Source organism: Oncorhynchus gorbuscha, unplaced genomic scaffold (genome assembly GCF_021184085.1).
Source record: "Oncorhynchus gorbuscha isolate QuinsamMale2020 ecotype Even-year unplaced genomic scaffold, OgorEven_v1.0 Un_scaffold_1581, whole genome shotgun sequence".
NCBI classification, from domain to species: Eukaryota; Metazoa; Chordata; class Actinopteri; order Salmoniformes; family Salmonidae; genus Oncorhynchus; species Oncorhynchus gorbuscha.
The window spans coordinates 66,818-79,699 of NW_025746316.1; the positions used below are offsets into that span (position 1 = coordinate 66,818).

The 12,882-nt window shown below is 51.1% G+C and overlaps 1 protein-coding gene across 1 annotated transcript in view; it reads left to right on the forward strand.

Moving 5' to 3' along the window:
* The window catches only part of LOC124023307 (neogenin-like), a 117,031-nt gene that overhangs the window by 57,211 nt on the left and 46,938 nt on the right, over positions 1–12,882 (forward strand). The window contains 1 exon segment of the mRNA XM_046337819.1: positions 25–145. Coding sequence (XP_046193775.1) covers positions 25–145 — 121 coding nt within the window.

The window sequence follows — 12,882 nt, forward strand, 5'->3', positions numbered from 1 at the left end:
TCTCTCTCTCTCTCTGACCCGCAGAATGACCACAACCTGCAGGTGCTGGGTCTGGTCAAGTCTGACGAGGGCTTCTACCAGTGTCTGGCAGAGAACGATGCAGGGAACATGCAGTCCAGCGCTCAGCTCATCATCCTAGAGCACGGTATGTTGGGAGGGGAACCGAATGGACAGGGTTCTAGATAGAAGCCAGTGTTCGATCTTGGGGAGCTTGGTTGTAGTAGTATTGATGGGTGTTTTGGGGTACATCAGATTTACTCAAACACATGGCTGGACACTGGACATAAGTAGAGCCTAGAATACAGTAGACAATGGGAATATTGAGCAAATCTAAGAAGCATGCCCAAAGAGTATGATGAGCAAAGAGAGTGGGACAAGAACAAAGACGACCCAAAACGTGCAGGGAGAGGTAGGGACAGAAACAAAGACAATCCAAAACCTCCAGGGAGAGGGAGAGGTAGGGACAGAAACAAAGACAATCCAAAACCTCCAGGGAGAGGTAGGGACAGAAACAAAGACGATCCAAAACCTCCAGGGAGAGGTAGGGACAGAAACAAAGACAACCCAAAACCTCCAGGGAGAGGGAGAGGTAGGGACAGAAACAAAGACAACCCAAAACCTCCAGGGAGAGGGAGAGGGAGAGGTAGGGACAGAAACAAAGACAATCCAAAACCTCCAGGGAGAGGGAGAGGTAGGGACAGAAACAAAGACAATCCAAAACCTCCAGGGAGAGGGAGAGGTAGGGACAGAAACAAAGACAACCCAAAACCTCCAGGGAGAGGGAGAGGTAGGGACAGAAACAAAGACAACCCAAAACCTCCAGGGAGAGGGAGAGGGAGAGGTAGGGACAGAAACAAAGACAATCCAAAACCTCGAGGGAGAGGTAGGGACAGAAACAAAGACAATCCAAAACCTCCAGGGAGAGGTAGGGACAGAAACAAAGACAATCCAAAACCTCCAGGGAGAGGGAGAGGTAGGGACAGAAACAAAGACAATCCAAAACCTCCAGGGGGAGGGAGAGGTAGGGACAGAAACAAAGACAATCCAAAACCTCCAGGGAGAGGGAGGGGTAGGGACAGAAACAAAGACAACCCAAAACCTCCAGGGAGAGGGAGAGGTAGGGACAGAAACAAAGACAATCCAAAACCTCCAGGGAGAGGGAGAGGTAGGGACAGAAACAAAGACAATCCAAAACCTCCAGGGAGAGGGAGAGGTAGGGACAGAAACAAAGACAATCCAAAACCTCCAGGGAGAGGTAGGGGTAGGGACAGAAACAAAGACAACCCAAAACCTCCAGGGAGAGGGAGAGGGAGAGGTAGGGACAGAAACAAAGACAATCCAAAACCTCCAGGGAGAGGTAGGGACAGAAACAAAGACAATCCAAAACCTCCAGGGAGAGGTAGGGACAGAAACAAAGACAATCTAAAACCTCCAGGGAGAGGTAGGGACAGAAACAAAGACAATCCAAAACCTCCAGGGAGAGGTAGGGACAGAAACAAAGACAATCCAAAACCTCCAGGGAGCGGTAGGGACAGAAACAAAGACAATCCAAAACCTCCAGGGAGAGGGAGAGGTAGGGACAGAATCAAAGACAACCCAAAACCTCCAGGGAGAGGGAGAGGTAGGGACAGAAACAAAGACAATCCAAAACCTCCAGGGAGAGGGAGAGGTAGGGACAGAATCAAAGACAACCCAAAACCTCCAGGGAGAGGGAGAGGTAGGGACAGAAACAAAGACAACCCAAAACCTCCAGGGAGAGGGAGAGGTAGGGACAGAAACAAAGACAACCCAAAACCTCCAGGGAGAGGGAGAGGTAGGGACAGAAACAAAGACAACCCAAAACCTCCAGGGAGAGGGAGAGGTAGGGATAGAAACAAAGACAACCCAAAACCTCCAGGGAGAGGGAGAGGTAGGGACAGAAACAAAGACAACCCAAAACCTCCAGGGAGAGGTAGGGACAAAGACAATCCAAAACCTCCAGGGAGAGGTAGGGACAAAGACGATCCAAAACTTCCAGGGAGAGGGAGAGGTAGGGACAAAGACAATCCAAAACCTCCAAGGAGAGGTAGGGACAGAAACAAAGACAACCCAAAACCTCCAGGGAGAGGGAGAGGTAGGGACAAAGACAATCCAAAACCTCCAGGGAGAGGTAGGGACAGAAACAAAGACAACCCAAAACCTCCAGGGAGAGGGAGAGGTAGGGACAGAAACAAAGACAACCCAAAACCTCCAGGGAGAGGGAGAGGTAGGGACAAAGACAATCCAAAACCTCCAGGGAGAGGGAGAGGTAGGGACAGAAACAAAGACAATCCAAAACCTCCAGGGAGAGGGAGAGGTAGGGACAGAAACAAAGACAATCCAAAACCTCCAGGGAGAGGTAGGGGTAGGGACAGAAACAAAGACAACCCAAAACCTCCAGGGAGAGGGAGAGGGAGAGGTAGGGACAGAAACAAAGACAATCCAAAACCTCCAGGGAGAGGTAGGGACAGAAACAAAGACAATCCAAAACCTCCAGGGAGAGGTAGGGACAGAAACAAAGACAATCTAAAACCTCCAGGGAGAGGTAGGGACAGAAACAAAGACAATCCAAAACCTCCAGGGAGAGGTAGGGACAGAAACAAAGACAATCCAAAACCTCCAGGGAGCGGTAGGGACAGAAACAAAGACAATCCAAAACCTCCAGGGAGAGGGAGAGGTAGGGACAGAATCAAAGACAACCCAAAACCTCCAGGGAGAGGGAGAGGTAGGGACAGAAACAAAGACAATCCAAAACCTCCAGGGAGAGGGAGAGGTAGGGACAGAATCAAAGACAACCCAAAACCTCCAGGGAGAGGGAGAGGTAGGGACAGAAACAAAGACAACCCAAAACCTCCAGGGAGAGGGAGAGGTAGGGACAGAAACAAAGACAACCCAAAACCTCCAGGGAGAGGGAGAGGTAGGGACAGAAACAAAGACAACCCAAAACCTCCAGGGAGAGGGAGAGGTAGGGATAGAAACAAAGACAACCCAAAACCTCCAGGGAGAGGGAGAGGTAGGGACAGAAACAAAGACAACCCAAAACCTCCAGGGAGAGGTAGGGACAAAGACAATCCAAAACCTCCAGGGAGAGGTAGGGACAAAGACGATCCAAAACTTCCAGGGAGAGGGAGAGGTAGGGACAAAGACAATCCAAAACCTCCAAGGAGAGGTAGGGACAGAAACAAAGACAACCCAAAACCTCCAGGGAGAGGGAGAGGTAGGGACAAAGACAATCCAAAACCTCCAGGGAGAGGTAGGGACAGAAACAAAGACAACCCAAAACCTCCAGGGAGAGGGAGAGGTAGGGACAGAAACAAAGACAACCCAAAACCTCCAGGGAGAGGGAGAGGTAGGGACAAAGACAATCCAAAACCTCCAGGGAGAGGGAGAGGTAGGGACAGAAACAAAGACAACCCAAAACCTCCAGGGAGAGGGAGAGGTAGGGACAGAAACAAAGACAACCCAAAACCTCCAGGGAGAGGGAGAGGTAGGGACAGAAACAAAGACAACCCAAAACCTCCAGGGAGAGGGAGAGGTAGGGATAGAAACAAAGACAACCCAAAACCTCCAGGGAGAGGGAGAGGTAGGGACAGAAACAAAGACAACCCAAAACCTCCAGGGAGAGGTAGGGACAAAGACAATCCAAAACCTCCAGGGAGAGGTAGGGACAAAGACGATCCAAAACTTCCAGGGAGAGGGAGAGGTAGGGACAAAGACAATCCAAAACCTCCAAGGAGAGGTAGGGACAGAAACAAAGACAACCCAAAACCTCCAGGGAGAGGGAGAGGTAGGGACAAAGACAATCCAAAACCTCCAGGGAGAGGTAGGGACAGAAACAAAGACAACCCAAAACCTCCAGGGAGAGGGAGAGGTAGGGACAGAAACAAAGACAACCCAAAACCTCCAGGGAGAGGGAGAGGTAGGGACAAAGACAATCCAAAACCTCCAGGGAGAGGGAGAGGTAGGGACAGAAACAAAGACAATCCAAAACCTCCAGGGAGAGGGAGAGGTAGGGACAGAAACAAAGACAATCCAAAACCTCCAGGGAGAGGGAGAGGTAGGGACAGAAACAAAGACAATCCAAAACCTCCAGGGAGAGGTAGGGACAGAAACAAAGACAATCCAAAACCTCCAGGGAGAGGTAGGGACAGAAACAAAGACAATCCAAAACCTCCAGGGAGAGGTAGGGACAGAAACAAAGACAATCCAAAACCTCCAGGGAGAGGGAGAGGTAGGGACAGAAACAAAGACAATCCAAAACCTCCAGGGAGAGGTAGGGACAGAAACAAAGACAATCCAAAACCTCCAGGGAGAGGTAGGGACAGAAACAAAGACAATCCAAAACCTCCAGGGAGAGGGAGAGGTAGGGACAGAAACAAAGACAATCCAAAACCTCCAGGGAGAGGGAGAGGTAGGGACAGAAACAAAGACAATCCAAAACCTCCAGGGAGAGGGAGGGACAGAAACAAAGACAATCCAAAACCTCCAGGGAGAGGTAGGGACAGAAACAAAGACAACCCAAAACCTCCAGGGAGAGGGAGAGGTAGGGACAGAAACAAAGACAACCCAAAACCTCCAGGGAGAGGGAGAGGTAGGGACAGAAACAAAGACAACCCAAAACCTCCAGGGAGAGGGAGAGGTAGGGACAGAAACAAAGACAATCCAAAACCTCCAGGGAGAGGTAGGGACAGAAACAAAGACAATCCAAAACCTCCAGGGAGAGGTAGGGACAGAAACAAAGACAATCCAAAACCTCCAGGGAGAGGGAGAGGTAGGGACAGAAACAAAGACAATCCAAAACCTCCAGGGAGAGGTAGGGACAGAAACAAAGACAATCCAAAACCTCCAGGGAGAGGGAGAGGTAGGGACAGAAACAAAGACAACCCAAAACCTCCAGGGAGAGGGAGAGGTAGGGACAGAAACAAAGACAATCCAAAACCTCGAGGGAGAGGTAGGGACAGAAACAAAGACAATCCAAAACCTCCAGGGAGAGGTAGGGACAGAAACAAAGACAATCCAAAACCTCCAGGGAGAGGTAGGGACAGAAACAAAGACAATCCAAAACCTCCAGGGAGAGGGAGAGGTAGGGACAGAAACAAAGACAATCCAAAACCTCCAGGGAGAGGTAGGGACAGAAACAAAGACAATCCAAAACCTCCAGGGAGAGGTAGGGACAGAAACAAAGACAATCCAAAACCTCCAGGGAGAGGGAGAGGTAGGGACAGAAACAAAGACAATCCAAAACCTCCAGGGAGAGGTAGGGACAGAAACAAAGACAATCCAAAACCTCCAGGGAGAGGGAGAGGTAGGGACAGAAACAAAGACAACCCAAAACCTCCAGGGAGAGGGAGAGGTAGGGACAGAAACAAAGACAATCCAAAACCTCGAGGGAGAGGTAGGGACAGAAACAAAGACAATCCACAACCTCCAGGGAGAGGTAGGGACAGAAACAAAGACAATCCACAACCTCCAGGGAGAGGTAGGGACAGAAACAAAGACAATCCAAAACCTCCAGGGAGAGGTAGGGACAGAAACAAAGACAATCCAAAACCTCCAGGGAGAGGTAGGGACAGAAACAAAGACAATCCAAAACCTCCAGGGAGAGGTAGGGACAGAAACAAAGACAATCCAAAACCTCCAGGGAGAGGGAGAGGTAGGGACAGAAACAAAGACAATCCAAAACCTCCAGGGAGAGGTAGGGACAGAAACAAAGACAATCCAAAACCTCCAGTGAGAGGGAGAGGTAGGGACAGAAACAAAGACAATCTAAAACCTCCAGGGAGAGGTAGGGACAGAAACAAAGACAATCCAAAACCTCCAGGGAGAGGGAGAGGTAGGGACAGAAACAAAGACAATCCAAAACCTCCAGGGAGAGGGAGAGGTAGGGACAGAAACAAAGACAATCTAAAACCTCCAGGGAGAGGTAGGGACAGAAACAAAGACAATCTAAAACCTCCAGGGAGAGGTAGGGACAGAAACAAAGACAATCCAAAACCTCCAGGGAGAGGTAGGGACAGAAACAAAGACAATCCAAAACCTCCAGGGAGAGGTAGGGACAGAAACAAAGACAATCCAAAACCTCCAGGGAGAGGTAGGGACAGAAACAAAGACAATCCAAAACCTCCAGGGAGAGGGAGAGGTAGGGACAGAAACAAAGACAATCCAAAACCTCGAGGGAGAGGTAGGGACAGAAACAAAGACAATCCAAAACCTCCAGGGAGAGGGAGAGGTAGGGACAAAGACAATCCAAAACCTCCAGGGAGAGGTAGGGACAGAAACAAAGACAACCCAAAACCTCCAGGGAGAGGTAGGGACAGAAACAAAGACAATCCAAAACCTCCAGGGAGAGATAGGGACAGAAACAAAGACAATGCAAAACCTCCAGGGAGAGGGAGAGGTAGGGACAGAAACAAAGACAATCCAAAACCTCCAGGGAGAGGGAGAGGTAGGGACAGAAACAAAGACAATGCAAAACCTCCAGGGAGAGGGAGAGGTAGGGACAGAAACAAAGACAATGCAAAACCTCCAGGGAGAGGTAGGGACAGAAACAAAGACAATGCAAAACCTCCAGGGAGAGGGAGAGGTAGGGACAGAAACAAAGACAACCCAAAACCTCCAGGGAGAGGGAGAGGTAGGGACAGAAACAAAGACAATGCAAAACCTCCAGGGAGAGGTAGGGACAGAAACAAAGACAATCCAAAACCTCCAGGGAGAGGGAGAGGTAGGGACAGAAACAAAGACAATGCAAAACCTCCAGGGAGAGGGAGAGGTAGGGACAGAAACAAAGACAATGCAAAACCTCCAGGGAGAGGTAGGGACAGAAACAAAGACAATGCAAAACCTCCAGGGAGAGGGAGAGGTAGGGACAGAAACAAAGACAACCCAAAACCTCCAGGGAGAGGGAGAGGTAGGGACAGAAACAAAGACAATGCAAAACCTCCAGGGAGAGGTAGGGACAGAAACAAAGACAATCCAAAACCTCCAGGGAGAGGGAGAGGTAGGGACAGAAACAAAGACAATCCAAAACCTCCAGGGAGAGGGAGAGGTAGGGACAGAAACAAAGACAATGCAAAACCTCCAGGGAGAGGGAGAGGTAGGGACAGAAACAAAGACAATGCAAAACCTCCAGGGAGAGGGAGAGGTAGGGACAGAAACAAAGACAATGCAAAACCTCCAGGGAGAGGTAGGGACAGAAACAAAGACAATCCAAAACCTCCAGGGAGAGGGAGAGGTAGGGACAGAAACAAAGACAATGCAAAACCTCCAGGGAGAGGTAGGGACAGAAACAAAGACAATCCAAAACCTCCAGGGCGAGGGAGAGGTAGGGACAGAAACAAAGACAATCCAAAACCTCCAGGGAGAGGGAGAGGTAGGGACAGAAACAAAGACAATGCAAAACCTCCAGGGAGAGGTAGGGACAGAAACAAAGACAATCCAAAACCTCCAGGGAGAGGGAGAGGTAGGGACAGAAACAAAGACAATCCAAAACCTCCAGGGAGAGGTAGGGACAGAAACAAAGACAATCCAAAACCTCCAGGGAGAGGTAGGGACAGAAACAAAGACAATCCAAAACCTCCAGGGAGAGGGAGAGGTAGGGACAGAAACAAAGACAATCCAAAACCTCCAGGGGGAGGGAGAGGTAGGGACAGAAACAAAGACAACACCACCAGACACCAGAATAGATTCAGGTCCTAAAAATAGGACTGTGTGTATGAAAACGCCCATGTGGGGGAAAGGGAAACATACTCATCTGGGGCTGGTGATGTTTTTATTCTCCATCCTGCTTTTAAAAGTGCTGTTTCTCTGCCAAATCAAGAAGCACCGTACCTCATGATTCCAACAACCAGCACATCCACCTACAGATATCTACAGTAGCTATCAAACTAACCGCAGAACTGCATTTCTGTAGGTAACCAGATTTAACACGTGTGAATTGTCCCATTAATCCTGAGCAGGTTGGTTAATGGATTAGCATAAATTGGGGTGTCGGTCAGATAGCTCCCTCCAAACAGTGTTCTCTTCTCCCCGTTGGACGGCACGAAGTCAGAAATAATGATGACCTGCAGCTTTATGCATATCTCAAATAATTGCTCAACAAGGGAGATCAGCAAGGGGTGTCTTGTGACTTAAAACTTGTTTTTGTTTGGGATCAGTCAGTAAAGCAGATGGTCTGACACACTCGCCTGCCCTCAGCAGGACGTCAGAGAGAGCACTCTTATCCCATGACATGAAAGGGCTGTTTTAATGATTCCTACTGCCTTTGTGAGGTACAATAGGTTATTGGCTACAGCTGCCAGGCTTGCAGCCCTTTCCCCCTACATTACACCATGGTGGCTTCTTCTCATGAAAGGAGAGAGTTCAGTGCTCTGTTTACAGCTACACAAACAGTGAATGTGGAAAGTTCATATTCCCTGAAGAGTGTATGTAAATATCCATCATATGCCCTTTGCTTATTTACAGTTTCCATCATTTAATTCTTCCCTGTGTCAGCATGTGGTCCATCAGCATCCTAAACAATCCTATCATTTCTTACAAAAGCTGCCTCACAGAGGTGCCAAAGCAAGTATTCCCTTCCATAGAAACGGCCCAGTTTGACCGTGCTGTTCTGTGAATATCGCTCTCTGAGGCTGGGAGATGATTTTCCTCCTCCAGCTCTGTAATTGAGAGTAGATCTCTCTGGAACGTATCTCCTCTCCTGTGCCGGGTTAGTGTACACAGATCCTCCTTGGTGCCGTCTGTCAACTCTCCCCTCCCACCGCTCTCTCCTATCAGCCACCTGCTCTGTCCCCTGTGCACCTCTGTCCCCTGTGCACCTCTGTCCCCTGTGCACCTCTGTCCCCTGTGCACCTCTGTCCCCTGTGCACCTCTGTCCCCTGTGCACCTCTGTCCCCTGTGCACCTCTGTCCCCTGTGCACCTCTGTCCCCTGTGCACCTCTGTCCCCTGTGCACCTCTGTCCCCTGTGCACCTCTGTCCCCTGTGCACCTCTGTCCCCTGTGCACCTCTGTCCCCTGTGCACCTCTGTCCCCTGTGCACCTCTGTCCCCTGTGCACCTCTGTCCCCTGTGCACCTCTGTCCCCTGTGCACCTCTGTCCCCTGTGCACCTCTGTCCCCTGTGCACCTCTGTCCCCTGTGCACCTCTGTCCCCTGTGCACCTCTGTCCCCTGTGCACCTCTGTCCCCTGTGCACCTCTGTCCACTGGGCCAAGTGCTAAATATGCTGTCCGGTCCACACTGTCCCCTCTCTTTTCACCCTCACCGGCTGTCCCCCTCACAGCTGGGGGTCCTTATCCGCTCCCTCCGTCCTCCTCGCCTGTGTCTCCCCTCCCGTCCTCCTCCTCCTGTGTCCCCCCCCCTTTCCGTCCTCCTCCTCCTGTGTCTCCCCCTCCCGTCCTCCTCCTACTGTGTCTCCCCCTCCCGCCCTCCTCCTCCTGTGTCTCCCCTCCCGTCCTCCTCCTCCTACTGTGTCTCCCCCTCCCGTCCTCCTCCTACTGTGTCCCCCTTTCCGTCCTCCTCCTACTGTGTCTCTCCCCTCCCGTCCTCCTCCTACTGTGTCTCTCCCCTCCTGTGTCTCCCCCTTTCCGTCCTCCTCCTCCTGTGTCTCCCCCTTTCCGTCCTCCTCCTCCTGTGTCTCCCCCTCCCGTCCTCCTCCTCCTGTGTCTCCCCCTCCTGTCCTCCTCCCCCTTTCCGTCCTCCTCCTCCTGTCTCCCCTTTCCGTCCTCCTCCTCCTGTGTCTCCCCCTTTCCGTCCTCTTCCTCCTGTGTCTCCCCCTTTCCGTCCTCCTCCTCCTGTGTCTCCCCCCTCCCGTCCTCCTTCTCCTGTCCTCCCCCTCCCGTCCTCCTCCTACTGTGTCTCCCCCTCCCGTCCTCCTCCTACTGTGTCTCCCCCTCCCGTCCTCCTTCTCCTGTCTCCTCCTCCTGTGTCTCCCCCTTTCCGTCCTCCTCCTCCTGTGTCTCCCCCCCCTCCCGTCCTCCTCCTCCTGTGTCTCCCCCTCCCGTCCTCCTCCTCCTGTGTCTCCCCCTTTCCGTCCTCCTCCTCCTGTGTCCCCCCTTTCCGTCCTCCTCCTCCTGTGTCTCCCCCTTTCCGTCCTCCTCCTCCTGTGTCTCCCCCCCCCTCCCGTCCTCCTTCTCCTGTCCTCCCCCTCCCGTCCTCCTCCTACTGTGTCTCCCCCTCCCGTCCTCCTCCTACTGTGTCTCCCCCTCCCGTCCTCCTCCTACTGTGTCTCCCCCTCCCGTCCTCCTCCTACTGTCTCCCCCTCCCGTCCTCCTTCTCCTGTGTCTCCCCCTCCCGTCCTCCTCCTCCTGTGTCTCCCCCTCCCGTCCTCCTCCTCCTGTGTCTCCCCCTTTCTGTCCTCCTCCTCCTGTGTCTCCCCCTTTCTGTCCTCCTCCTCCTGTGTCTCCCCCTTTCCGTCCTCCTACTCCTGTGTCTCCTCCTTTCTTTCCTCCTCCTCCTGTGTCTCCCCCTCCCGTCCTCCTCCTACTGTGTCTCCCCCTCCCGTCCTCCTACTGTGTCTCCCCCTCCCGTCCTCCTACTGTGTCTCCAACTCCCGTCCCCCTCCTCCTCCTGTGTCTCCCCCTCCCGTCCTCCTCCTCCTGTGTCTCCCCCTCCCGTCCTCCTCCTCCTGTGTCTCCCCCCTCCCGTCCTCCTCCTCCTGTGTCTCCCGTGTCGTCCCCTTCTCCCTCACTGCTGCCGCGGTTGCATGAGTGTCTATGATAGAAAATGAGTTTGAATCATGTCTGTGCTCAGTCATGTAAAGAATGAATTTAGAAAAAGTTCCAATACAAAGAAAATCCATATGTACAGTATCTTTTTGTAATCCATACAAACATTTATTTCCTATTCATGTATTTCCTATTTCCTATTCCTAGACAGAAAAGCCTCCATGAACGAGCACTACTTCACTGAATAAGACCAGAGTAGAAAAACCGTGTTCTTTGTGTTCTTCCTTCAGTAGTTCAACAAGGCAACACAGACCAGCTCACTGCTACGGGTTTAAAGCCTTCAGTTACTTTTTGGAGCAGGAGACCAAAAATAGCTCTCAAATTGCAGTCCGGAGCAATTTTAGTACACATTCCTTCCTTTGCCATGTGTTCTGTGCAATGTAGGGTGACTAGTTACAAACAGATGTTGGAACAGGACAACAGCAGAAATGGACCTGGATGGGACTAATTCTATAATGCGACGGTGGCCAAGTGACCCTAGTTAATTCACCCTGTAAACCGGCCTCACTTCCTCCTGTCCTCTCCTATAATGGTGAGGAGCAGAGCCTTTTAAAAGGCTTAGTTAGTATTGTTACTGCCACCATTTAGAAGTATTTGAGCCAGGCCACCACTCGTTGTTAGGTGTTGCTGGTTTAGCGTCTTATTGGTCTCTGAAGTCATTTGTGGTCAATACATGTCTGGTTTTCTAGTCATTTACAGTCAAGTGTGTATATTATATGGCTGGGTTTTAGATTGACATTGTAATTGAAAAGGAACTAAGAACAAAGTGTAGTCAACTGTGTTCAGTATTAACTCTCATGGCGTCTGTGTAGGATGGCAGTCAGTATTGGAGGGGAGCTGATGCAGGAAATCGGCCAATGAACAGAGGCATTGAGGATGTTGTTTGCTCCTCTGCCCTCTGCCTTTTCCTCCCACATTCATTCAAGAGATGTTCTTCTCTTTTGCATCTGAATGCTTGTTTTTCTCCCCTCAGCATGTAAGCACCCCTTCAGATATTCAAGTGCTCCTCTCTTAGCATACAGAGTATGTTTGACCCCCCCCCCCCCTGGTTCGGAGGTGCCCGCTGTAGAAGGGAATTGTATAGGATAATCAAATACCAGCAGGAGTAGATTGGCTGAGTCTACTTCATCTCATACTTATAGGACTCCTGTTTGTACCGGGGTAGTGTGTCTGTTGTACCAGGGTAGTGTGTCTGTTATACCAGGGTAGTGTGTCTGTTATACCAGGGTAGTGTGTCTGTTATACCGGGGTAGTGTGTCTGTTTGTACCGGGGTAGTGTGTCTGTTTGTACCGGGGTAGTGTGTCTGTTATACCAGGGTAGTGTGTCTGTTGTACCAGGGTAGTGTGTCTGTTGTACCAGGGTAGTGTGTCTGTTGTACCAGGGTAGTGTGTCTGTTGTACCAGGGTAGTGTGTCTGTTGTACCAGGGTAGTGTGTCTGTTGTACCAGGGTAGTGTGTCTGTTGTACCAGGGTAGTGTGTCTGTTGTACCAGGGTAGTGCGTGTGTTGTACCAGGGTAGTGCGTCTGATATCTCTCGGTCTATTTTACCAGGGTAGCGGGTCATGTGTCTGTCTATTTTACCAGGGTAGCGGGTCAGGTGTCTGTATTGTGCCAGGGTAGTGGGTTGGACCATGGTAGTGGGTTGGACCAGGGTAGCGGGTCAGGTGTCTGTATTGTGCCAGGGTAGTGGGTTGGACCAAGGTAGTGGGTGGAGTGGATAAAACCAAGAAGAGCTCAGTCACACTGAGGCTTTAATAGGAATCAGTCACTCCACCCATAATAACCCCCCCCACACACACACACACACACAGCCTCTTCCCTCCTCTCTTTGTCCCCTTCTTCCCCATCACTCTTACCCTCTACCTCTCCCTCTCCCTCAGCACATTGTCCCGGTCAGTCCCCACCCAGAGCAGAAAACCACTCTAGTCAACACTAAACTGACAGGACACAGACCACTTTCACCACAGCCAAACACAAATGCCTGTTGAGAAATGGACTTTCTCCATCTAATGACTGGCTGAGTGCTTTTTTTGTTTTGCGGAGCGTGGGAGCAGTCGGATGATAAATTGAAATCAGTGGTGTTGGAATGCAGAGCCTGACATAGTGATAGATCAGAGAGGGAGAGATCTCCGCTGCCAGGCTTGCC